The sequence below is a fragment of the Capricornis sumatraensis genome, chromosome 17 (assembly GCF_032405125.1).
Source record: "Capricornis sumatraensis isolate serow.1 chromosome 17, serow.2, whole genome shotgun sequence".
In the NCBI taxonomy this organism is placed as follows: domain Eukaryota; kingdom Metazoa; phylum Chordata; class Mammalia; order Artiodactyla; family Bovidae; genus Capricornis; species Capricornis sumatraensis.
Window position 1 is genome coordinate 71,790,023 of NC_091085.1, and position 24,299 is coordinate 71,814,321.

Below are 24,299 nucleotides of genomic sequence, written 5' to 3' on the forward strand. Positions count from 1 at the left end.
TTCCCAACCTTTACAATTATAGCAGCTTTACTTGGAGTAGAGGATTCAGACACATTGAATCATAAAGTCTTTGTAACACATTTGAGTGGTAAATTGTGAGTCAAAACCTTCATTGTCAGTTCTCCCACCTGGAGAAGAGAAGCCTCATGTTTAAGTTAGTGATCCCTTTGAAAATAGCTTAACATCTCTGAATCTCGTCCATGTCAAGAATGGTTTTAAATTCTGATCATGCATCTGGAAAAAATATTTCAGATGTACAGATACAAAATGAGAAGATAAATGTATAAATTATGTTTTTCAGCATCCCACTGTGCTTTCTTCTGTAGGTTAAAGGTAAAAGAGAGATTTTGACAGAGATTCGTGTGGTTGTTGATGAAGACTCTGGCCCACCAAGTAAGCCAGTTTATGGGCATAATGGCAAGGAGCAGGAACTCGGATGATACCCTTTAGGAGAAAGAAAAAAAAACATTTTTTTTTAACCTTTATGTTTACTTCCCCTAAGTTTCAATTTTTTTTATAGATATCCAAGTTTCAAAAAGTAGATTCAATTTTGTACAGTTTCACAGAGGTGAAGGAAAATCAGTATCAAAAAATTCCACAGCCACTGTGGAAAACAGTATGAAGGTTCCTTAAAAGCAGAAATAGAGTTCGCATGTGATCCAGCAATCCCAGCCCTGGGTGCATATCCAGGAAAGAAGAAAGCTTCAACTCAGAAACATGCATGAACCCCAGCAGCACTGTTTATAACAGCCAAGACGCAGAAGCAACCTAAGTGTGTGTCAGCAGACGAATGGACAAAGTCGCGGTGTGTTTCTCCGATAGACCACTCACTCAGCCGTCAAGAGTGAAATGAGGCCATTTGTGGCCACAGGGATGAACCTAGAGACTGTCGTGCTACCTGAAGTAAGCCAGAAACAAACATTATGCCGTATCACTTATATGTAAAATCTAAAAAAGCGGGGTGCAAATTAACTTATTTACCTAGCAGAAATGGACAGAAAACAACTCCATGGTTACCAAAGGAGAAAGGGCAGGGGAGAGGGAGAAATTAGGAGTCTGAGATTAACAGATACACACTACCAAACTGAAGAAGAAAAAAAAAAAAAAACTTACCGAAAAATTGTAGTACATGTGGCAGAGTTTGTAAGTGAGACCCTGTACTGCATCCGGGCTCAAGTAAAGTGTGTCGTGGATGACGTTATAATGAGTGGGAGTGACAGTACCAGTACCTTCTCGCACAGACTGACTCACAATGAAAAAATCATACCTAGAATTACAGAACGGGTCGGTCTCACGCTTATTTTAGAAGAAAAATGATGCAGCAAAGCTAGTCTCTGGAGTAACATTAATTTATAGAAGTCCATTCTACCGAGATTCCTGTGTATTTAGAAGCCTGGCTAACTGTTGAGTGGTGACTTGCTAAAGCACATCTGCCAAAGACAGGGAAATCATCGACGTGATTAATAACACTCACGGGATCTACACTCAGAAGCATATGTGCTGATGCCTAGAGGCAGCACACTTCAAAATAGCACATTAGACGTGGTCATGGGGAATGTGATTCAGGGAGAAATAGAAGCTACCTGTCTTTCAAGTCACCAGAATAGATTCAAACGCCCTAAATTACCTAAGTGGTAAGGTTAACCGGATTCCTGTCGGTGTTGAATGTTCAAATCATCTTATGCTGTGCTTCATGTTTATCCTATTCTCCACTGGGTTTGTTTTCTTCAGGCCTTTCCTTCCTTCTACCAGAAGGATCAATGTTTCTGCCTTTCTTCAAATTGTGTTCATTTCTCCCTCTCTACTGGTATGAACGTCCTGTTTACTTCTCGCTGTGCGTTTTGCATAACTTTCTTATTTGCATAACTTCTTGAGACGTTCAAAGTGAACCAGAAGCTCTAGCATTTCTACCTAACACCTGAGTCATCTTAGAATGATCGGTATATCTGTCTGGTTTTTAAATTCTGAGAAACAAAATGAAGACCAAAAAAAACTTAACCATCTAACACACAAATCGTTTTTAACCCTCTTTAGGCCAATTCTTCCTTTCTCATCCAAATCATTCAAACCTTGAAAAATTCTTACTATTTAAATAAAAGGGAACCTCTGAAATAAAGAAAGGGGGCTTACCATTCTGTCCTGGTCACCTTTAGGTCAATAACTGTTCCTGGAGATGGATTGTTAAGTCTCCCTCCATCCTTTTCAATAAAAAATCTGGTATTTATTCTTTTCTTGACCACGATGAAAGTTAGTCTGACCCTTAAAAGATTACGATCACTTGTCACTACTTGCTCTGTGTTATCTCAGAAGCATTCAGAATGTCAAAAGCAGCTCACACTTAGGAGCCAATAAAGGGAGCCGGCAGGCAGCTTTCTGCCCACCCGTTTGACTGTCTTAGCTCCACTAGCCTTATGCAGGCAGTATAGGAGGAGGTCTCGACTCATAGCCATTCAGATCCTAGGGGAAGGGTCCTTTGCTCCCAAGGTCAGAATTATTTGTACTGTCTATGCTGGGCACCAGGCTTCACGGACAAGCAGATGGGGTCAGAGAAGAGAACTGTGAGAAAGCCCCAGCCCTGGGATGTGCAAAAACTCCAGGATTGAGAAGCTGGATGAGTCCAAACTACTGACAGGCTGTATTCATGGATGCTAAAAACATCAGAGGCTAACAAGCCCTCCTCCATCAAGGTTTGGCAGGAGATTAGATGAGAAAGATTCATGGGTTCCCATGTGGGGAAACCACCTGCTATTCAGGGCTTCTAGGGGTAAGGTATGTTGTCTCCCCAACCACCCACTGAAGGCTGCTGTGTCCAGCTCTCCAATTCGCACACCACAATGGTTACAGATACTCCTCCCTGCCACTTGCCCTCCCCCAAACTAAAATGCAAGACTTATGAAGTCTGCCCTTCACGATGTATATACCTACTTTTGTCCTCTGTAAGCGTTCTCTAAGTAGGTCTCCATCTGTTTTACTTCTTGGTCTATGAGTGCTTGAAGCTGTCCGTCTCCCACTCCATCTCGATACACAATGATAGAACGTGGCAGAGATGAATTTTGTTCACACCAGAGCTTCAGGGCAGCTGAAAGGAAGTCAGAAACCCATATAAATGAACCATGACTTTTAGAACAAAGTGGCCACTATTTCTGACAACGTCTGGATTCTTCTGTCAATACGGCGGCTTTCAGGACACTGCTCAAGTCCTCCGTCTAGCCCAGACTCAACAAGAGTATGGACATTTTGAGCCAGATCATTCTTTGTGAAGGTCAGGCAGAAAGTATTGCTGTCCCATGCATGGTAAGATATTTGACAGCCTCCCCAAACCTCTATCCACTAGACTAGATGCCAATAGCACCTCTGTCCCCCTGTGAAAACCAAAAGCGTCTTCACTCATTGCCAGATGTCCCTGAGCTGGGAGTTGATGGGGAGGGAGGGTGGGGGGCAGTGCAGGGGGAGGGACTGGGCACAAAATCTCCACCCAGTACAGACTCAGGCCCTCCAACATCCACCAGACACTGACTATACAAGCAGGTCGTCAGCCCCTTGACAAGCTCCTGCCCCGATTGCTGGATGATACACTCAGAGAACCACCTGTTTGGAGAAAAATAAACCATTAGCTTGGAAAACAAGATTAATTCAGAATCAACATGATGAAGTTAATCTATGCACGCCGCCCCCCACCCCTCCAAATTCACTGTCAGTAGCTGAGGATCCAGCTGAAGATCCATGTGTTCGTGCCCCTGCAGTGATCCAAGTATTGGCCTCTCCCATATTGTAGGCATTTTGTAACATTTTGAATGCATACAAATAGTAAGAGAGAATGGAAACAGCCATTAACATTAGCTACAAGTTATACATGCTTTGAATACATATGGTCCCGACTGTTGCAGCTCCTGGGAAATTCCACTAGGTACAAACCCTGGGTTTTCCTGGAGACTCCTCCTCATATTTCATAGGTCAGGAGTCATCCTTATGAATCGATTAAACAGCAGTTCATCCATATGAATCTGCTTGGAGGGAACAGTTTTCTTCAAAACAGCAATAGATACCGTGACCAGTGCTCAGCGTATCAAGGACAATCACCTCTTTGCCTCGCGTGTCTATCCCCTTACTACACTTTTGTTCACTTCAGAGTCTTGGGATGGCCTGGTAAACGGTCATGACATGTGTTTGCCTCATCATCTGAATGTGCACTCAGTGGATGGGGTGAGGCATTCCGGCTCTACATTTTCACTGCCTTCTCAGGATTTGCACGTAGCAAATGCTTGTAAGGCCCCGAGAGCCCTGCCACGACCACCATCTGACCCGCAGGACTGCCCGTGCTCACGCAGGCATTGTCTTAAGCGACCACATTTGCCACCGTTGTTATGCAGCAAAAGAGAATGGCCAGAAGCTTCCACACAGAACGTTCTGGGAGCCTAACTTGGCCAGAAGGTCAGGAAAGCCCATCGTTAACCTGTCCGTGGATCTTGCCAGCAGTGAGCATGAGGGCCACCTCTCTCATCTGGCCTCCCCACTAAGCACTCCCAGAGATTTAACTCACCGCGTCAGGTCTGGATCGATGCTTGCCACAAATCCTGCGACCGACTTCCGCCGACGTTCAATATCGTGGAAACAATCGATACCGATGAACATTGCATTCTGCAACTTAAGTTTTAAACAGGGTAGAAGATTGAGTTAGAACAGAACACAAAGCAAATTTACAATTTAAATAGGACCTTAACAAATTCTGCCAAAGATGGATGAAAGGAAGAGAAGCCAACAGAATTCCCTCGTACTCCTATGTCCACCTTCCAGAGGGCACCTCCCAGCTTGCAGTTCATCTGCAGAGCAATTTTGGTAGCGATGGTCACCGGCGTCTTAGGTCTGTCCAAGGTCCGTTTCAACACACACTGGCTTGGAATTGGGTAATTGATGCACAGGTATCTTTTTATGCCATCGTAAATTTCCTTGTTGTCAGTGGGCAGCAGGCAAAGGACCTTGAAAGGAAGCAAACGTGAAACTCCCCAAGATGCAAGGACACGATGACGCCAGAAATGGATGCTGTGTTGAGGAAGCTACATAGGCGGCCCACTGACAAAGTAGAGCCTGTTTAAGCAGATACCTGAGTGCATGAGCGCGAAGGGTCTAGAGTCACACTTCATCCAACAATTGTTAGTGTGAACGTACGGAAGAGACAGGCTGTGAGGTATTATTTGGAAATACGCATCAGTCCCTTAAACCTGCTTAAACGCTTTTATGCTGGTCATTTGATTTCCAGGAGTTTATCATGAAGTTGACATAGTGGGTTAAGAACATGGACTGTACTATACCATCATCAGCACAGTCACCATCGACAGATGATCACTATGTGTGGGGCACTCACCAAGCATTTTACTTGATTTGGTTAATTATCTCAACAGTCTACTTAGAAATACTATTATCCCCATTTTACCCTCCCCCCAACACCAGCAAACAAATTTGGGGAGTTGTTATGGAAATTGCCTGATTTACAAGGTTCCAAACTCTCACCAGGACCTCTAATAGGATACTAAGCAGTTAGGAAGGGAGGTTCCTGCTTGACTTGTTTCTGACTAATGGGAAAAAATCATCAATATATTCTTTTCAACATAATGATACTTAACAGAAGTTTTTGGCAGACATTATCAGATTAGGGCAATTCTTTTCTCATTGTAGATTTAGCAAGTTTTTCTTTTTACATGAAAGGGTGACGTGAAAGTGGCTCAGTCCTGTCCGACTCTTTGCAACCCCATGGACTGTACAGCCCAGTTCTCCAGGCCAGAATACTGGAGTGGGTTGCCATTTCCTCCTCCAGGGCATTTTCCCGACCCAGGGATTGAACCCATGTCTTCTTCATCTCCTGCATTGGCAGGTGGATTCTTTACCACTGAGCCGCCTGGGAAACCCATGTACATACCTGTAGCTGCTGTGAATAGTGACCCATGTGTATGTATACACATACATTACATATATAATGAAAAGGAAAGAATGGTTATATGTAGGTAGATACAGAGGGCTTCCCAGGTGGCACTACTAGTAAAGAACCTGCCTGCCAATGCAGGAGGCTTTAGAGATGCAGCTTAAGCCCCAGGTAGGGAAGATCCCCTGCAGGAAGGCACGGCAATCCACTCCTGTCTTGCCAGGAGAATCCTCATGGACAGAGGAGCCTGGTGGGCTACAGTCCATCGGGTCACAAAGAGTCGGACACGACTGAAGAGACTTAGCACAGCGCAACACAGGTAGGTCTAGAGAGGGGAAAAGAATGTTCATAGAAATGTGATAAAATTTACTGAGTGGGAAACCTGAATGACGGTTGTAAAGAGAGCTGTACTTTCCTGTAAGTCTGAAAATATGAAAAGCAAAAAGGTTTTAAAACCTCACGAAAATAGTGGAGGTTTTACACTGGATTCATGTGCACTCATTTTTAAAACAAAAATGATAAAAGATCCTCTACTTAAAACAATGGGCACTGTGTTCACAGTTGGCATTTTTACTGCCAATATTGGATTTTGAGGAATAGGTGGTATTATGTATTAATATAAGCTGATTACTTTATTCTTTTTGCCTTAAATTATTAACTCAGTAGTAGATTTCTTTTCCTTCCTAGTTTAAAAAATCTATAGTTTAAATGTACTTTTATTTCCTGTATATCTGCCTTACTCCTCCAACTCACACGTTTATAGGAATTAAATTATTATTCAAGCACTTACGCTTCCTCATCATGACCTGTTTAAAACAGTGATCTATAATCTTTTGTCTGCACATGCCATAAGGAAAATATTCCCGAACTATGTGAGTACTTATGAACTCTTCTAGTATCACCACCAATTCACTTTAACATTTTGGAAGTTAACATTTACTTTTAGATATAAATATGTGGCTTGATGTCTTCCCGTCACATTCAGTGGATTAGTTTACACAGACTGGTTCTGGCCCCCCACCCACCCAATGCCACACAGACTTTGAAATTTGTGAGCCACGTGGCTTCACCCCTGCTTATACACATGAATTCCCCTCTGTTTTGAGTCTAGGGAGACTTCTATTTATGCCTAAAGATATTTTGCACATAATTTCCAGTTGCTGTTTCATCAGTCATTCCAGTTGTTTGGAGTATATATGATTATAGGCATGTTCTCCCCACCATCTGAAAAAAAAAATACCTTAAAATATTTAAGGGGCACCTTGAATAAGAGATATTGTTCCAAAAAGCAAAGCCAGGATAAATGGGTAAAAGTGGGACACGTTCCCATTGAAGATACAGATAAGCTTTCTTAAAAGACATCCCCACAATTAGAAAGGCAGTCTCTCACTTTCCAGGCAGATGCTCAGTGGACAAAGTCATGTCATGAGTTGGGATGCAGACCCACCACCATGGCCTCTTCAATGCCATTCTACCATGTGAGTCTTTGCTGAGTCCCACCAGAGGCTTCCCTGCCCTACAGGAGAAGAATTAAGCATGGTGTTCCATCACAGTGACAGGAAGCAAGCACACAAGACTTAAGAACAGGATTTCAAAAGTAAGACATTTCATTTGAGTGTGATAATGGCTCACAGAAAGCAGCCACCGTGCATGTGTGCTAAGTCGCTTCAGTTGTGTTCGACTCTTTGTGACTCTATGGAATGTAGCTCTGTCCATGGGATTCTCCAGCAAGAATACTGAAGTGGGTTCCTATTTCCTACTCAAGGGGATCTTCCCACCCCAGGGATCGAACCTGAGCCCCTTATATCTCCTGCATTAGCAGGCACGTTCTTTACCACTAGCATGGTGACTCTCAGAAGCTAGCATTCAGCGTAGCCTAAAAGGTTCCCTGGTAGAAGCTGAAAGGAGAGAGAAGTCTAGGCTCTTTGGATAAGACAATAAGAAGAATAGCCTGGTTTTGTGATCAAGAAACAAAAGATCCCTTTTCAGAGCATTTTGGATGATGAAGGAACAATGTGAGATGAGTTTGAACAAAGCACCCAGAGGAGGAAGGAAAAAGAAGTAACTTTAGTAATTTAGGCACAACACTTGTTGACAGCTTGGTCTAAGACATCGGATGGGGAAAAGGAAAGATCCCAAGAGAAATACCAGACAAAAGAAAGGACACTTACTGGAAGAGACCAGATCACAGACTTTGCAGGTTATAGCTGGAGAGAGAAATAGTACACGTGACTACCATAATCCATATTACTTCATATTTTTATGGTGTTTTTCAGTTTGAGACTTAAAAATTAACTCTAAGTCCTCAAGCCTGAAAGAATGAGCATAACACAGTGATATCAGGTAGTAGTTAAAACCCCAAAGTCTGTATTGAGCTACATTACAGGGGTAAATTTCTATTTTTTGGCTGATTTGGGAAACCAATGGCAACATCTCAATTCAAAGATATTAATACATACAAAGGCAGCTCACTCACTAAGGAGGGGGCACACATCACAGAGACACTTACCATCTGTGTTTTTTGTGAAGCATGTTTTTCTAAGGTTCTTATGTAAGATTGGACTGTATCAGCTGCTTCGAGCCTAGAAAATAAGTATTTCATATTTCAAAAATAATGAACAGTGAAACATGTAACATTTTATACAGCCAATGACACATGATACAAAGCAAGATAAGCATTTCAGCTGAAAGTTTTTAAGGCAAAACCAAGTTCAGTTTTTGGAAATAAGACTGGAAACTAGTTTTTACCATCTCCCCCCCCACCCCCCACTTGCTAATTCTCGTGTCTTCAAGATGAAGCCCAATAGCCAGAAATCTACAGATCCCAAGGGTCTGATATTAATACATGCAGGCTGGAGCAGACTTTACTTTTTTGCTCACACACATTTTAGAGTTTGGATAACATGTCAGAGTCCTACAGTTTCAGAAGTCTTTCCTCTTTCAGATTGCCAGCAACCAGTTTTGAAATCACAGATAATTTCTGCTCTACTTACAGTTTTGCATTTCTGACAGTTACGCCCATTTTGGGTGTCACTTTCTGTAGATTCTGCTGCAAGGTCAGGGCTGTTTCATAATTTCCCTTAGTATACACTATCAGCCAATGATCCAGTGACACCGCTCTAAGTAATGGCACCTCCCTTGTGTTTTTTGACCAGTCTGCTTTATGGTTGTCAAACTGGAAGAGAATTCCAAGCCATGGTATAAAATTCATTAAAAAGGAAAAACTGACATCATCTAAGATCCTTTCCATTGTAAAAGCTGTGATATTTCCTATTGGAACATTATCATTTTACACTTCAGTCATGATAGGATAAGTTTATTATAACTAATGTAAAATCTGACATGTTTTCAAACATGTTTGCTAAAAAAGTAACCGCCCCCCTCCCCCCGCCCCACTTCCCCCATCCCCATAAGACAGAGTTATAAGAACTTGGACAGAGTTCAAGTTTTAAACATGAAACTCTCATTCATTAGTTGATCCTTGAAAGCTCCAAAACATTATATTCTAAACAAATGTCCATTAAAATCAAGAAATCAACAAGCCACTTGCTTTCTGCTGTCATTATGACGCTTATTCAAAATGCTGAGGGATAAGGACAGGTAAAGCCAGACTGCATGAGACAAATATTCCAACTGCACGGGCTGGGACTTCCCTGGTGGTCCAGTGGTTAGGGCTCTGTGCTCCCAATGCCAGGGGCTCAGGTGCGATTCCAGGTCAGGGAACTAGATTTTTCATGCTGCAACTAAGATCCAGTACAGCCAAATAAAAATTGTTTAAGTATATGGATCTATGAAGTCACAAACAACTGCGATGAGAATACTGGGAGTATTAAACATTGACTTAAAAAAGCAGTCTCAAGGAAATCTTTGTCCATTGTAGACTTCAGCAGCTGATCTAAAGTATTAGCTATTTTTCTGCAAGATATAGGTTAGTAACACTGGAGTTCTACCATGGGTAATTCTGGGTTACTTTGATTTTAGATATTTCAGGATATTGTGACTCTTTAAGGATACATTTGGTAGATTATTTTGCCAAGAGAGAATGTATACAATACTATTAATAACAAAGATATAATATGTAACACATGAGTTTACTATATGCCAAGCATGTTACATGCATTTTTATTGAATGTTGACTTGTCCTCTCATAGAGAAAGGACAGGTAGTCTGGAAAGAGTTATTGACACGACCAAGTTAGTCCATCTTTGGGTTGTTAGTAATTTGACCCAACTCTGACATGACAATTCTGAAGCTCTTACCACCCTTCTTCCTTGGTGAATTCTTACATCTTGCAGAGTTCTTCCAGAAAGGGTCAAAAACCCCTCCTCGAGTTCCAAATTCCAGTCTCGAAGCTCCTTCTGCACAGTATTATTTCTGAAAGAAAAGACATTTCCACGTGACCAAACCCAAGAAAATAAGCAAAGACAATTATCCATTTGCAAAACACAAGTCAGTGTTTCTCTCATCTAAAGAGCCTCATTGCTTGTCCTTTGTGTCAAGATGCTACCAATAAATTCCCTAAACTCAGCAATAGTCTTGTCTTTGTTCTCACATTTGTGTGGGCACTCAGAATCTATTTCAGTCTTACCCTCGCAATGACAGAAGAAAACTAGTTGCCCTTCCCTCCCCCATCTCCTCCCAAATATAATTTTCTTTCCAATCATCACTTTTTAATAGAAGAAATCTGAGATGCCAAGTGATCCACTCAGGTCTTTACTTCATACTCCCACACAGAAAAGTAGCACTTACTCCACACGGCTTGTGGGATCTTAGTTCTCCAACCAGGGGTTGAACCTGTGTCCTCAGCAGTGAAAGCAGAGTCCTAACCACTGGACCAGCATGGAATTCCCAAGCACTTACTTTCTTAAAGCGTCCATAAATGTCAGCAGTTTATGCTGCCTTCTATCAGGATCCATCCTCGTCTGGGTGGACAAGTCTCCCATCATTCTGGAGTCTTTACGCATGTCATCCGTTAAGCCTTTAAAAAAGAAAAAATCTGAAAGATAACATGCTCAACAAGCAAGGATAGATTTGTATTAGAGGAGACTTAACTATTGTGTCCGGAAGGAGGAGGAAATCAGAGAGCACACAGGTCTGGGTCATGTGGAATCTTATGAAAAAGCCTGTAAGGTAATATTGGTGACTTTAAAGAAGGGGTGTCCTATGAAGATGGGATAAATCCGCAGTACCTGTCAGGTGGCACAACTCAGGAACCAGCATGATGGGCTGATGAGGTGTGTCCTGTCGGCTCTTTTTCCACTTGCCTTTGGTGATCAAAAGCGGCTGATTTAAGGTAGTGACCACTGTACCGTACCGCTGTTGGACAGAAGAACAAACACTGGCATGACTATTAGCAAAACCTTAGTAACGTCACATAAATAGGTGCAAAGGCATATTTTCAGATCACAATTGGAGGCCCAGAGGTGTAGTGATACAGTTTCCCCAAGTTCAAGAAAGCACCAAAAATAGTCTAAATGTTCTCTTGATTTGATGTCCCAGGGATCACTGATGGCCAAGAAGAGTAGGACACCCACCAAACATAATGGAATTATCATGCTACCCTTTTTAATATAGACGTAGATAGGTGAGAGCGTCTCGGAATATGTATTTCTCACCACAGTAATGCCTTGAAACTTTCTAAAACACATTGAGAACTTTCAAGAGGATTCCCATTAGTAATAGGGAACAAAAAAGCCCTGGCCACTTTTTAGAGTGGCAGTTATACAACTATTCCCAGCATTCTTCCTTGTTTATTTGCCCCAAATCCTTAGCCCTGCTTCCAGTAAGGAAGTTCAGTACAGTTCGGTTGCTCAGTCGTGTCCGACTCTTTGCAACCCCATGAATCGCAGCACGCCAGGCCTCCCTGTTTATCACCATCTCCCGGAGTTCACTCAAACTCATGTCCACTGAGTCGGAGATGCCATTCAGCCATCTCATCCTCCGTCGTCCCCTTCTCCTCCTGCTCTCAATCTTTCCCAGCATCAGGGTCTTTTCCAATGTGTCAACTCTTCGCATCAGGTGGCCAAAGTATTGGAGTTTTAGCCTCAGCATCAGTCCTTCCAAAGAACACCCAGGACTGATCTCCTTCAGAATGGACTGGTTGGATCTCCTTGCAGTCCAAGGGACTCTCAAGAGTCTTCTCCAACACCACAGTTCAAAAGCATCAATTCTTCAGCGCTCAGCTTTCTTCACAGTCCAACTCTCAAATCCATACATGACCACAGGAAAAACCATAGCCTTGACTAGATGGACTTTGTTGGCAAAGTAATGTCTCTGCTTTTGAATATGCTATTTAGGTTGGTCATAACTTTTCTTCCAAGGAGTAAGCGTCTTTTAATTTCATGGCCAGTAAGGAAAGGCATCTTCTAAGACATCACATACAGAAGTTCCTATCCCTAAGGCAGCAAATTCTTGTACAACAGGGTGCCTGTACTCTAAACCCAAAGTGGAGATTCTTCATAGAGTTTGTTCATAAGCTGCTTGTTAGCAAGGTCCTTATCAGTAATAAGTTAGCCACATGACTTGTGGTATCATCTGGCATTTAAAGGCTTCCCTGATAGCTCAGTAGGTAAAGAATCCGCCTGCAATGCAGGAGACCCCGGTTCGATTCCTGGGTTGGGAAGATCCCCTGGAGAAGGGAAAGACTACCCACTCCAGTATTCTGGCCTGGAGAATTCCATAGACTGTATACTCCATGGGGTTGCAAAGAGTCGGACACAACCAAGAGACTTTCACTTTCACTCACTGGCATTTAAGCTTCTGGGAAATTCAAAAGGAGCTTGTTCCCAAAATGAAAACTCCAGGCTGTACAGGCCCAGAGAGCATGCTTTAACTTACCCACTTTGGCAAAGAAATGATATTGAGCTCACTACGTCTGTACATGGAAGAGAACTGTTCCCTAAGTTAGGTTCGTCAGCCTACAACTTTCAGCCTAAGGGACCTAAGGGCCAGTAAGCTGCTTCTACCTCTCTTCTAATATCACAACCTTGGAGTCCACTTGTTAGGATGGTAGAGCCACAAAATGGTAACAGATGGGACCTCCGAGCCTTTAAGAGCCAGACGTATTCAAGCCAGAAGTAAACCTTTTAAAATGAACTCACTGATATTTCAGTTTGCAACTCCGGCTGGGAGGGATTGGGGGCAGGAGGAGAAGGGGACAACAGAGGATGAGATGGCTTGATAGCATCACTGACTTGATGGACGTGAATCTGAGTGAACTCTGGGAGTTGGTGATGGACAGGGAGGCCTGGCGTGCTGTGATTCATGGGGTCGCAAAGAGTCGGACACGTCTGAGTGACTGAACTGAACTGAGTGCCTGTCTCATCCCAGAACAGTCCCCAAACCAGCTCCTCCCACAGACTCCCCTATTTCAATAAATAAAGCCACCCTCCACTCACTTCCTCAGATAAAGCCCAAAAGGTTACATTTCGGTCGTCCCTTTCCACCACTTATCATATCCAAGCCTTCGCTATGTCCTCTCCATACTTCTCCCACCCTACTCCAGACCAACCACCATTTAAGTCGACTGACTTAATAACCTTCTCACGGGTGTCCCTTCCTCCATTTTTACCCCCATGCAGCCCATTCTCTGTACCTTAGATGAGACATCTTACAAATATCTGCATAAGTTGACTGGACGATAACATCCAATTTCTCTCGAGAACACTCCACCCTTGTTTGGGCTCTGGATACGCCATGCCCATCCTGAAAATAGTGTCTTTATACCATCTCTTTTCCTTCATCCACACCCAGCTTGCTCCTTGCTGACAGTGGGTATCAGCTTCTCCGAGGAGCTTTTGAAGAATATGCAAACCAAGTAGCCACAGGACACTCTCCATAATGCCACCCAATTTTAGTTGTCTCCATATCCCTTGTAACTGTTAGAATAGCTTTCTTCTTTCACCACCTCTGTCCACAATGAGAATGCAAGTCCTTTGAGAGCTGAGAACTCAATTGTTTTACTAATGTATACCCAAGATATACAATAGGCATCCACTAAATGCTTTAGGGATTGAAATGAACAACCAATAAGTGTGAAACACAAATGAAGATGTCATAATAACCACCCCTTGAAGGGAGGTCAGAGGTCTATGTACCTACAAATTCCAAGTAGCTTTGGGTCCCAATATAATACAGGCTTTTTAAGTGTCAACGTATAACTTTTTAAAATTTATCCATTTATAAGTTATTTCCATTTGTCACATATATCTACCATTCCTTTAACTATCTTTCTTTTATGAACCAAAACTAGAAAACCAACCTCACCAACTGGCCTCAGTTTGTCTTTGTGAGCACTCAAATTAAAAATAGAGGAATCCGTGAATTAAGAGATTTAACACAGAACAGGCATCGTTTCAGATTGTAGTTGGTCATTCTTTTTGAACCAAGTTGTGTAGAGCTGAAGCTCCTCCGTAACGTTCTCATTTCTGAAGTTCTACCATATTTTATATTTTCTACCTAACAACTCATCTATGTATTTAAAACTACCATAGCCACATCTAAAACTGACAGGGAGGGCCATCTTGGAGCCATTCTAATTATGTGACTTTACGCGATACACAAGGCACTGGAATACACGGATAATCGGCATAAGCCAAGCTACAATGCCCCGAAGGGAGAATACACACAAATATATACATATGTATATCTAAATAAGACTTGAGACATATACTTAACTATATAAGGAAAAATTTTTAAGACGAATGTGTTTAAAGCTAATTTCATACCTCCTTATAGTAGTCTACAAAGGAGATCTCACTGCCATCTGATTTGGTAAATGTAGAGCTGGGGGACATCTCCCAAATAATATCATCCACTCTGTAGGTTCTGTTATTATACCTGCAGAATAATCATGGAATATATGGTATTATTCCTGACTTTAGAGCATGGAACCATGTAAAAAAGAAGTGGTTTAAAATCCTGCTCTAATTGTAGGATGTATCAGCTTTGTTAAGATTAATTCATATAACATGCAATTCACCCATGTGTGAGAAATCTAGTGATTTTTAGCATATTCACAGGCATGCGTCCATTAACGCAATTTTAGAATATTTTCATCAACCAAAGAAGAAACACCTTAACTATGAGCTTAACTCTACTTGACTACAAGCTCATGGTCAAGTACAGTTGAGCTTAACTCTACTTGACTATAAGTCACCCCCTTTTTCCACCCAGACCTTAAACCACTACTAGCTTACCTCCTGCCCCTACGTGTTTGCCTACTCATCACATTTCATATAAGTTGAATTATATAATATGAGATCTTCCCTGACTGGGTTTCTTCAGGGTTCAGTCACACCGTAGCATGTATTGCTACCCCCTTCCTTTTTACTGACAAATAATATGCCATTGTGTAGACACACCACATTTGTGTTTATCCATTTCCCAGGTGATGAACATCTGGGTTGTTTACACTCAATCTGTTGTGAATAGTGGTGTTGTAGATATTCATATACCAACTTTGGTGGACATGGTTTTATTTCTACTCTAGGAGTAGAATTGCTGGGTCATCTGGTAATGCTGTATTTGACACACTGAGGAAATGACAGGCTCTTCAGCGAGGCCATACCAAACATATGATGGTTGGTTCCAATTCTTCCACATCCTTGCCAACGCTTGTTAACATCTTCCTTTTTCAACTTTAGCTAACCTAGTTAGATAGGAAGCAGCGTTTCATTGTGGTTTGAATTTGCATTTCCCTGATAGCAAATGATGTTGAGCATCTTTTCATGTGATTATTGGCCATTTATATATTCTAGGTGGAGAAATGTCTATTCAGACTCTTTGCTCATTTTTTAAAGTCAAGTTTCTTTCAGTTATTGAGTTGTAAATATTCTTTATGCATCTAGACACAAATTACTTACTACATGAGATTTGCAAATATTTCCCCCATTCGCCAGTTGTCTGTTCACCTTTATGACAGTGTTCTTTAAGAACATTTTGTGTTTGGTTAAGTCCAATTTGTTTTTTTGGCATCACTTGTGCTTTTGGTGACTTTTCTGATAAGGTTTTTGCATAACTCAAAGTCAAATAATTCACTCATGTTTTCTTTTAAAATTTTTACTTAGGTCTATTTTGAGTTAATTTTTTAGTAAATTTGAATTAATTTTGTATATCCTATGATGAAGAGGCAGGTAAATATACAGCTATCCCAGCCATGGTTGTTGAAGACTATTCTTTTCTTGACTGAATTGTCCCCATACCCTTGTCAAAAAGGCAACTGACTTTAATAGTGAGGGTTAAACACATGGATTCCTTATTCTGTTTCACTGACTTTTATGTCTATCCTTACACCAGCATCACACTGTCTTGATTACTGTCGCTTCATAATAAGGTTTGAAATTAGGAAGTGTGAGTCTTCCAACTCTGGTCTTCTGAAGATTGGTTTTAAACTTACTTAGTCAAAATGTCCTCTTATCAATTTAAGATCTCCAGTGTAGAGGGAGATTAAAAATAAAAACTTCCTTCAAATGGGAATTTGCTAGATTATAATTGAGCACAAATTTTTAAAAATAGCTATAGGCAAAGAGAAAGGAAAATAAATTTGGAAGAAGCATACATACCCTCATGTGCAATAAGGGCTCAGAGCCAATGACCAAATTAGCAGTAGGACATACAAGGACTGCAGTTTACAATTGACTTCTTACATACTTACATACTTCTATGCTGTATAACTCGGTGAGAAAAAGTATCTAATGATTCTTACCATTTTCATGCTCTTTCTGCTTCTGAAGGTCAACATTTAATCATTTTAAAATCCTAGGAAATTCTCTAATGAAAAAAAGTAAAAGTGATTGCATAGGTTTTCAAAAAGCAGACTTACTTTGTAAGAACAGATGACCCAACTAATTTTCTAAGAATTTTCTCTTTGGCGTCTTCTCCTCTGGCTTTTTCACGAGTGTGTGATATTAAATCATAAGCAGTTTCCATTCGGAGCAGTTTATGGCTCACATCAGCACAGAGAGTAAGACCAGTTTCATATGGGAGAATAGAAGTAACATAGCCAGGCCATATTTCCAACCTGCAAACAAGTTAGGTGTGGGTGTCAAGATCCCAGCTCTGGATATAAAGCCAAGTGGTAGGGGACCTAAACTCACTGCCTAAAACACATATTGATGGTGTCAGTTTTAGTCTCTTATTTTTAATAGTCACTGATCCTTTGAAGGACCTTCAAATAGAGACTTTTACCGGGTGTGCTAGTTAGAAGTAATACATCTTCGTTAAATCATTTTTATTACCACTTGCAGCCTTAAACTATTATATATACTCATGTGAGAATATATGATATATAATATGTAAATTATATACACATATACCAATGAAGAATTAATGCTTTTGAACTGTGGTGCTGGAGAAGACTCTTGAGAGTCCCTTGGACTGCAAGGAGATCCAACCAGTCCATTCTAAAGGAGATTAGTCCTGGGTGTTCTTTGGAAGGAATGATGCTGAAAAGAAACTCCAGTACTTTGACCACCTCATGCGAAGAGTTGACTCATTGGAAAAGACTCTGATGCTGGGAGGGACTAGGGGCAGGAGGAGAAGGGGACGACAGAGGATGAGATGGCTGGATGGCATCACCGACTCGATGGACGTGAGTTTGAGTGAACTCTGGGAGATGGTGATGGACAGCGAGGCCTGGCGTGCTGCAACTCATGGGGTCGCAAAGAGTCGGACACGACTGAGCGACTGAACTGAACTGATACCAGTAAGTAATAGACACACATAGAGGCAAGTGTTGGACTGACTATAATTTCAGAGAAATTATCCGAGTTTCAGATGATTGATTTCCTAAGGTTTATACAATAACTGACCATCTGAAAAGTTTATGCTTATCATGCTAGGAATTTTTAGGGTAAATAAATTTTTAAGTTTAAATTATAAATTCAGTTGTAACTTAGTTGTTCACAGTCATTGGATAGTATTTAAAAGATCACTTGTAAATCATACACCAGTTCAGATGAGCAACTTTCTCAAACGTTTCTGTGATTATGTCTACAGAATGTGAAACTTTGCACTTCATAGACCACTTCATACATACCTATACTCGTTGAACTCAGTCTTCTTATTTTTATTGTAATAGTTGCGACCAATTTGGTCCAAATCCATCTTCTGCAACATTCTAGAAATGTAAGAATAGGTTTTGTTGAAAGTGCAGTGAATATTAGTAAGCATTTGTTAACACACATAAGAACTGGAAGCGTAGCTTTTGTTGAAAGTGAAGTATTAGTAAGCATTTGTTAACACACGTAAGGATGCATTAGAGAGGGAAATGATCTGTCAGTGGTTTTCTTTATACTAACAACATAAAATACCTGATAATGACAAGTAAATTATTAATACATTGCTGAGGTGAATACTGAAGTTAATTTAACGTCAAATTTTCTCTTTCATAATATAAAACAGTATAACATGGAAAGGCCATCAGCATGTCCTTCATTCCTAGAAATGGATCGAAACATCTTTTGCAGTCTATGTGTTCCAAGTTTGAATTTTGACTATTTGTTCACTATAATGAGTCTAGAACAGAAAACAAGTATATTTTCTCTAGAAAGAAATAAGCACGGATATACATAGTTGATGTCTATTACTTCTTCTAGACAGGTCCCCGACAGGGAAAGCAGAGGTGGGCAGGAAGTGGAATACAGAAGAAACCCATGGAATTTGCACATGCCTCGCTGAAGCTCCAGTGTCATTTCATCTCAGAAGATCCCTCACCCTCTCAGAATGTGGGACTTGTCAAGAACACAACGCTAGAGGCACATGGCTGTGTTCAGCATCACTGACACAGAGCAGTGTGTGTCAACTGAATCCGAAGGAAACCCTCTTGGATACCTTCTAAAGAGAATGTTGTAATAGCGGAGGCAGTCTGGAGAAGTGGTCTGGAGTTCTCTGGAGAGCTCGAAGGTTATCTTCACAGGTTCATTTTTCAGCTTGCTGACCACTTCCTTTTTCTGAGAGGAAGGAAAAAAAAAAATCCCTTAGTTCTTCTAAGGAAACTAAGCTCCACCATGTGATAGATCAAATTGTCACTTGGCTGCCCAGCACAGCACAAGGGCAAGGAGCAGCCTCTTCCACAGAAAGGCAAACACAGGCAAAAAATGAGATGGACAAGACCAAAGAGAAGGGTCAGAATTAAATGTGCAAGTCAAAACTTTCATTTAAGCAAGTTCCTATGTGACCCTTTACTGGAGAAGTTTATAGGATAAAACAGTAAGTCCCTCTCCTAATGGTTTTTTTTTTTTTTCTGTTTAAAAAAAAAAAAAAGAGAAGAGGGGATTTTAAAAATTGTTGTTGCTGCTGTTAACTTGCTCAGTTTTATCTGACTCTTATGCAACCCCATGGACTCCAGCCCTCCAGGGCTCCTCTGTCGATGGGGTTTCCCAGGAAAGAACACTGGAGTGGGCTGCCGTTATTCAGCTTCAGTATCAGCATTTGAAACATATTGTGCCATCAAAAAAAGGTAAAAGTTATATTTTACCTCTATGTCAAATAAATTCAGTTTAGGCAGTAAAGATGAGACCCTAGAGAGTGTCAGTGAAAATTAAACATGGTTTGTGGGTTAGTTACAAGTCCTATGAGCAAGGAGTGTTCAGGATTTCTCCACAAACTGTTGCGCAGGAATGGTGAGAGTTTGGCTACTCCAGAGTGAAAAATGGGAGAGAAGAACAAGGTAGAATACTACTAGAGATGTAGCGGAAAAAAGTAGGGAGACGCAGAATACTACTTAACCGTTTCCCCTAGTGAGTGAGGTAACAGCAAAGAGTTTCCGTCGTATATACAACAATTTCCCAGTAACTTTTCCAGTTCAGAGAGTAAAGCTTCCCGTTTGCTTCCATCCTCTATGTCTGGCGTGTAGATGACGTTGTACTTGTATAAATGCCTCTGAGAGCGAGACTTGAGCCGGACATGATTCGATAACAGCATTACCGGGCTACCTTGCGTGCCTGGGAAAATGGAATCACGTGGCAGTCACGAGACAGTCCGGCTGATCAGACCCCAAACAGACAATCTGGACACCACGATACTGACAGCCAGAGTTAGATCCAACAAGGGAGGTGGTCAGCAAATGACATAAGCAGTTATATACCCCCGGCATCCAGAAGCCCTCACGTGAGTTTAGGTGAGCCCTTATCCAAGCCCACACTCAGGAAGTTCAAGGAGAGAGGTATTTAACAGAGGTATTTAAATACAGGTACTTAACAGATATATTTCTATATTTAACAGAAATATCAAAAGAAAACCTCTGCAGCACAAATGTCCCAAAAGCTGGGGTTTGAGGGACGGGAGCCGCTGTACATAATAATGTTTTTTCGGGGGGGAGGGGTGCAGTTTATTGATCAGTATGTCTCAGCACAAACAAAGAACTGGGTCATTCTATCTTAGTGTCTATAAAAGGAAGAGAGGAAAATGAGTACCTCCAGGGCTCTAAAGTAAGTCTTACTTTCTGCAAAAGTGAATGTTATTATAAAACTGTAAGAAGGGGAGAGGGTACCTCCACTTAAAGTGATGGTATAAAGCATCAGAGACACTTAAACAACTCCATAAAACTGTATTGTTAATGGCCAGCATACCTTTTGTCGACTCTCTCACGTGGACCAAATTCTGCCGAGTATTTACCACAAAGTCTTGATAAGCTCTACCAACATCCCTCCTCTTCCTCAGCAAGGATCCCTGTGATCCAGATGCCGGTTGGAGTTCTTCTATGTACAAACAAGCATAACAGTTGTTAATTTACACAAAAAGGGAAATGGAACTAGAAAGGACAACATTACACCCCAGCTATTAAGATTTTTTTGAGGTAGAAAAGACAGCAAAGGAGCCAAACATTACTTAGCAATGGGTCATCAGGAAAGAGGGCTTCCCTGGTGGCGCAGTGGTAGAGAATCCACCTGCCAATGCAGGAGACCCAGGTTCAATCCCTGGGTCAGGAAGATTCCCTGGAGAAGGAAATGGCAACTGCTCTAATATTCTTGCCTGGAGAATCCCACGGAGAGTGGAGCCTGGTGGGTTATAGTCCATGTGATTACAAAGAGCTGGACACGACTAAGCGACTAGCACTGTCATGTACTAAACATTCTCTGCCCTTCACCGAATCTTTCTTCCTCCCTCTTTTTACCTGAAGGCTGAGACGTCGCTTCTGCTCCTGCTGGTGGTCCAGCCTCAGCCACGTGTCTAACACCTGTCAATGACTGGAGTCTAGGCTGGATTTGACGAGGTTGCTGAGCCTGCATGTTTTGGGGAGATAGAGTAATGTTATCCATATGTTCAACCATCATCCAAAAGTTATCATGTGCCTGCCATGTGCCATAATGCATGTATCAGGGCGCAAAGCAAAGGAACTGCCTTGAAAAGCTCATTCCAGCGACAGAAAATGAATCAACAATTAACTTACAAAGCATGAATATGATAATTGCTGGGGAAATGAAAAAAAGTAGGAGGAAGCCAAGTATGAAAAATCCTGGAAAGGTGGGGTGTGAAGGAGGCTGGTTGCCTTGACTCATGGGGGACAGAGCCTCAGCGAGAAGTTGACCCTGCAACAAAGACTCGGAGGCAGCGAGTTAACAAACCACACAAACCTCAGGTGGAAGAAAAAGCAAAGCTCCGAAGGAAGAAAAGCTCAAGGAAGAGCGAGACGAACAAGGAAAGGAGAAGCAGGAGGACTCAGAGGGGCAGTGGAAGGGTGGCCAAAAAAGGCATTCGCCTCCGACTCAAACAGGAGCCCTTACAGGGTGTGGGCTGAACGTGAACCCAAGATACTTGGTTCGATGCTGGGAAAAGACTGAGGGCGAGACCAGGGCAAAAGCAAGATGAGTTAGGAGGCTGTTCATGGGGTCCAGCCAGGGATGCTGGTGGTTTGGCCCAGAGGGTAGTAATAGAGAGGGTGAAAATGATCAAAGACTGGATTTTTTTTGTAAGTCAGGGGGGACAGCAGTACTTCCTGGTGGTTTCTGTGAAGGGTTTGAGGTCAAGAGAGGATACATCCGAAGGTTTCAGCCTCAACAACTAGAAGAAGGGGATTTCATCAAGTGAAGTAGTTAGGAATTGTCTGGGAGGGCAAATCAAGAATGTGGGACATCCACGGGGATGTTCCTTTGTGCAGGAGAAGGGTCTGGCTGGAGATATAAACATGGGAACCTGTCCACTTACCAGATCACACTTACAGCCATGATACGGATAAGATGACCAAGGGTGTGAGCGCACGGACCACAGAGAACAGGCCCAAGGATTAGGTCCTGGGCATTTCAACAGCACAGGAGGAGAACCCAACCAAGGGAAGCTTACAGCAGTGGCTAGTGAAGTCAGCAGAAAGCCAAGGGTGTGTGGTGACGGGACCACCACACAAGAAGGAGATGACCAAGGAGAGAAGAGGGCTTGACGGTTCCAAGTATAAGCGATAGGCAAGACCGTGGAGGACTGACCCGGAGAACTGACAAAGTAGAGGATACTAGGAAAGCCTGACCAGAGCCTTTTCAGCAGAGGGATGGGGGAGACCCCTGACCGGAGTGAAGAGACAAGACGGAAATAAGGGCTGGCATTCGGAGTAGACATCAGACTTCTTTGATGAGAAGCAAACAGAAAGAAAGTTAACTATGGGGAAAGCGGAATCCGGGAGAGGATTGTTGTTGGTGGGAGTCAGCTCAGCCGGCTGTAGGCAGATGGGAATGACCTATGACTCAGGCGATAAGAAAGGAGAACCGCAAGAGAGATTCAGGGGATGGAGAGTTGGCTAAGGGACCTCAGGCAGGAGCAGAGCCAGTGCCCTGGGGTCTCGGGTGAGGGGCCAAGGCCAGGATGTGGAGATTCAGGGAAGACAGAACAGAAGTTCTGCTTGGGTGCCGTATTTGTCTCAGGGACATAGAAGCTGATGTTGGAGGCTGAAAATGAAGACAGAGGAGGAGCCAGAGGAGGGATGGAGCAGGCAGCAGGGGGTAGGATACGAGATCAATAGTCCTGGAGGAGAAAGAATGGGACCGCTGGGGTCATGGGACTGCCGGGCCAGCACCAGGATCAATCAGAGGTTGTAAAAGCCAGACCCACCCCACCTCTCCTCAGCACACAAAGAGGATAGGGGATAAGAGAAGACCGAAATGCCTCGAGACAGCAGGGATACTGAGTTTTAAACAAAACAGAAAATTCTGTCCAACTCAATCTGTTCACACGCTTGAATAAAATCTCCCGCTTTGAGGTCACTCCCCAAAGAGGAGTCACCGGCTGAGGCCAAGGGATCTGAGTGCCCTTCCATCCACTCAGGGTTGGAAGAAAGCCTGTGTGCACCTGTGAAGACACACATGAGAAAGGGAAGCAAGCAGTGGAGACAAAGCCTGCCCACATGGGCAGCCCAGCCGTGGAGTCCGACTCTTCTCGTGAGCTTCTGTCTGCTCTCTCTCTCGGCAGAAGCGAACTCCATAGCAGGAGAGGAGCTATACCGGCTGAGCAACCAATCTCCCTCTTTTCTGGAAAGGCAGCATTTTTACATAAAGGCAACAATGCGAGGGAGCTCACCGCCGCCGTGCCGCGTCTCACTAAGTCAGCGAAGCTCAGTGGTGGGTCGGTCCTGGGCACTGGAGGCATTGGGTGACCCCTCGCCGCCTCGGGCTGAGCGGGCTCTGAGGGTGGTGTGTCCCGCCGTCTTCCTCGGGCGTGAACTCTGGCCCTGCCGGTCATTGCTGTCCTGAATCCGATGGCCCTGAAGGGGAGAGGCCCTTAAAGAACACAATTATGTTAGACATCTCTGCACTGTTGCCTGGGAATTTTTTTTTTAACTGTAAGCGTCTGGTTACTAATTACATGATTGCCAACCACACCAACAAAACGGACTGCCGCTAAATTAGTCAGAGGAGTGTCCCGTAATAAAAGACAGGGGACCTGGGAAGATACTCATGGCAGTTTAAGAAGATTGTTCATTGTGAGTCTTTTCTTCACATGGATTCACAAGACATTATGGTCAAAGTGCTTGCTGGCATTAGCCAGGTGTGTCCTGAGTTCTTACCTACAAGGCATCCCCACAGCACAGTGAGGAGCCCAAATGTCCCCTAGACTTTTAACACACTCACACACTCATACGTACCCTTACCACACACACACACACACACACACACACACACACACACATACACACACACACACACACGCGCGCGCACCCTTAAACTGCGACTCCACCTGTCTCCGGTCTCAGCCCTCCGAACTCGGCCCGCACAGCTCACCTCCCGTCTCTCCTCCTCTGGGATTAGGAAGATCTATGTGCGATGCTCCCACAGTTCTGCGCCCTCGGGTCCCTCTCCTCCAGCCCCACGGTGACCGAACACCGATTTCTGCGGGGTTAGAGGTGCAGACCTCCTTTCCAAAAGAGTTATCCCTTCCCAGGACACAGCCCTGCGCCCCG

General features: G+C 42.9%; 1 protein-coding gene across 1 annotated transcript; it reads right to left on the reverse strand.

Moving 5' to 3' along the window:
• Positions 1-327: 327 nt before the first annotated feature.
• On the reverse strand, positions 328-23,581 carry PIWIL3 (piwi like RNA-mediated gene silencing 3). Its single transcript, XM_068990074.1, has 20 exons — positions 23,423-23,581; positions 21,033-21,141; positions 20,488-20,616; positions 19,646-19,860; positions 18,749-18,867; positions 17,955-18,035; positions 16,740-16,937; positions 14,644-14,755; positions 11,107-11,233; positions 10,778-10,895; positions 10,171-10,291; positions 8,911-9,092; positions 8,427-8,499; positions 4,776-4,976; positions 4,541-4,644; positions 3,518-3,588; positions 2,926-3,079; positions 2,131-2,259; positions 1,114-1,267; positions 328-444 (listed from the first exon to the last, which is right to left on the reverse strand). Exons 1-20 carry the CDS (start codon positions 23,579-23,581, stop codon positions 328-330), a joined length of 2,673 nt encoding a protein of 890 aa, XP_068846175.1.
• Between the last annotated feature and the right edge of the window lie 718 nt (positions 23,582-24,299).

Bases quoted from the DNA above. Each gene is read 5' to 3' on its own strand.
- PIWIL3 (XM_068990074.1), bottom strand. From the start codon at position 23,581: ATGACCGGCAGGGCCAGAGTTCACGCCCGAGGAAGACGGCGGGACACA. The intron at 21,142-23,422 runs GCGGTGAGCTCC...CAAAACATGCAG, and splicing joins TAGTGAGACGCGGCACGGCG to GCTCAGCAACCTCGTCAAAT. The intron at 10,896-11,106 runs GTACTGCGGATT...TCTTTTTTAAAG, and splicing joins TGAGTTGTGCCACCTGACAG to GCTTAACGGATGACATGCGT.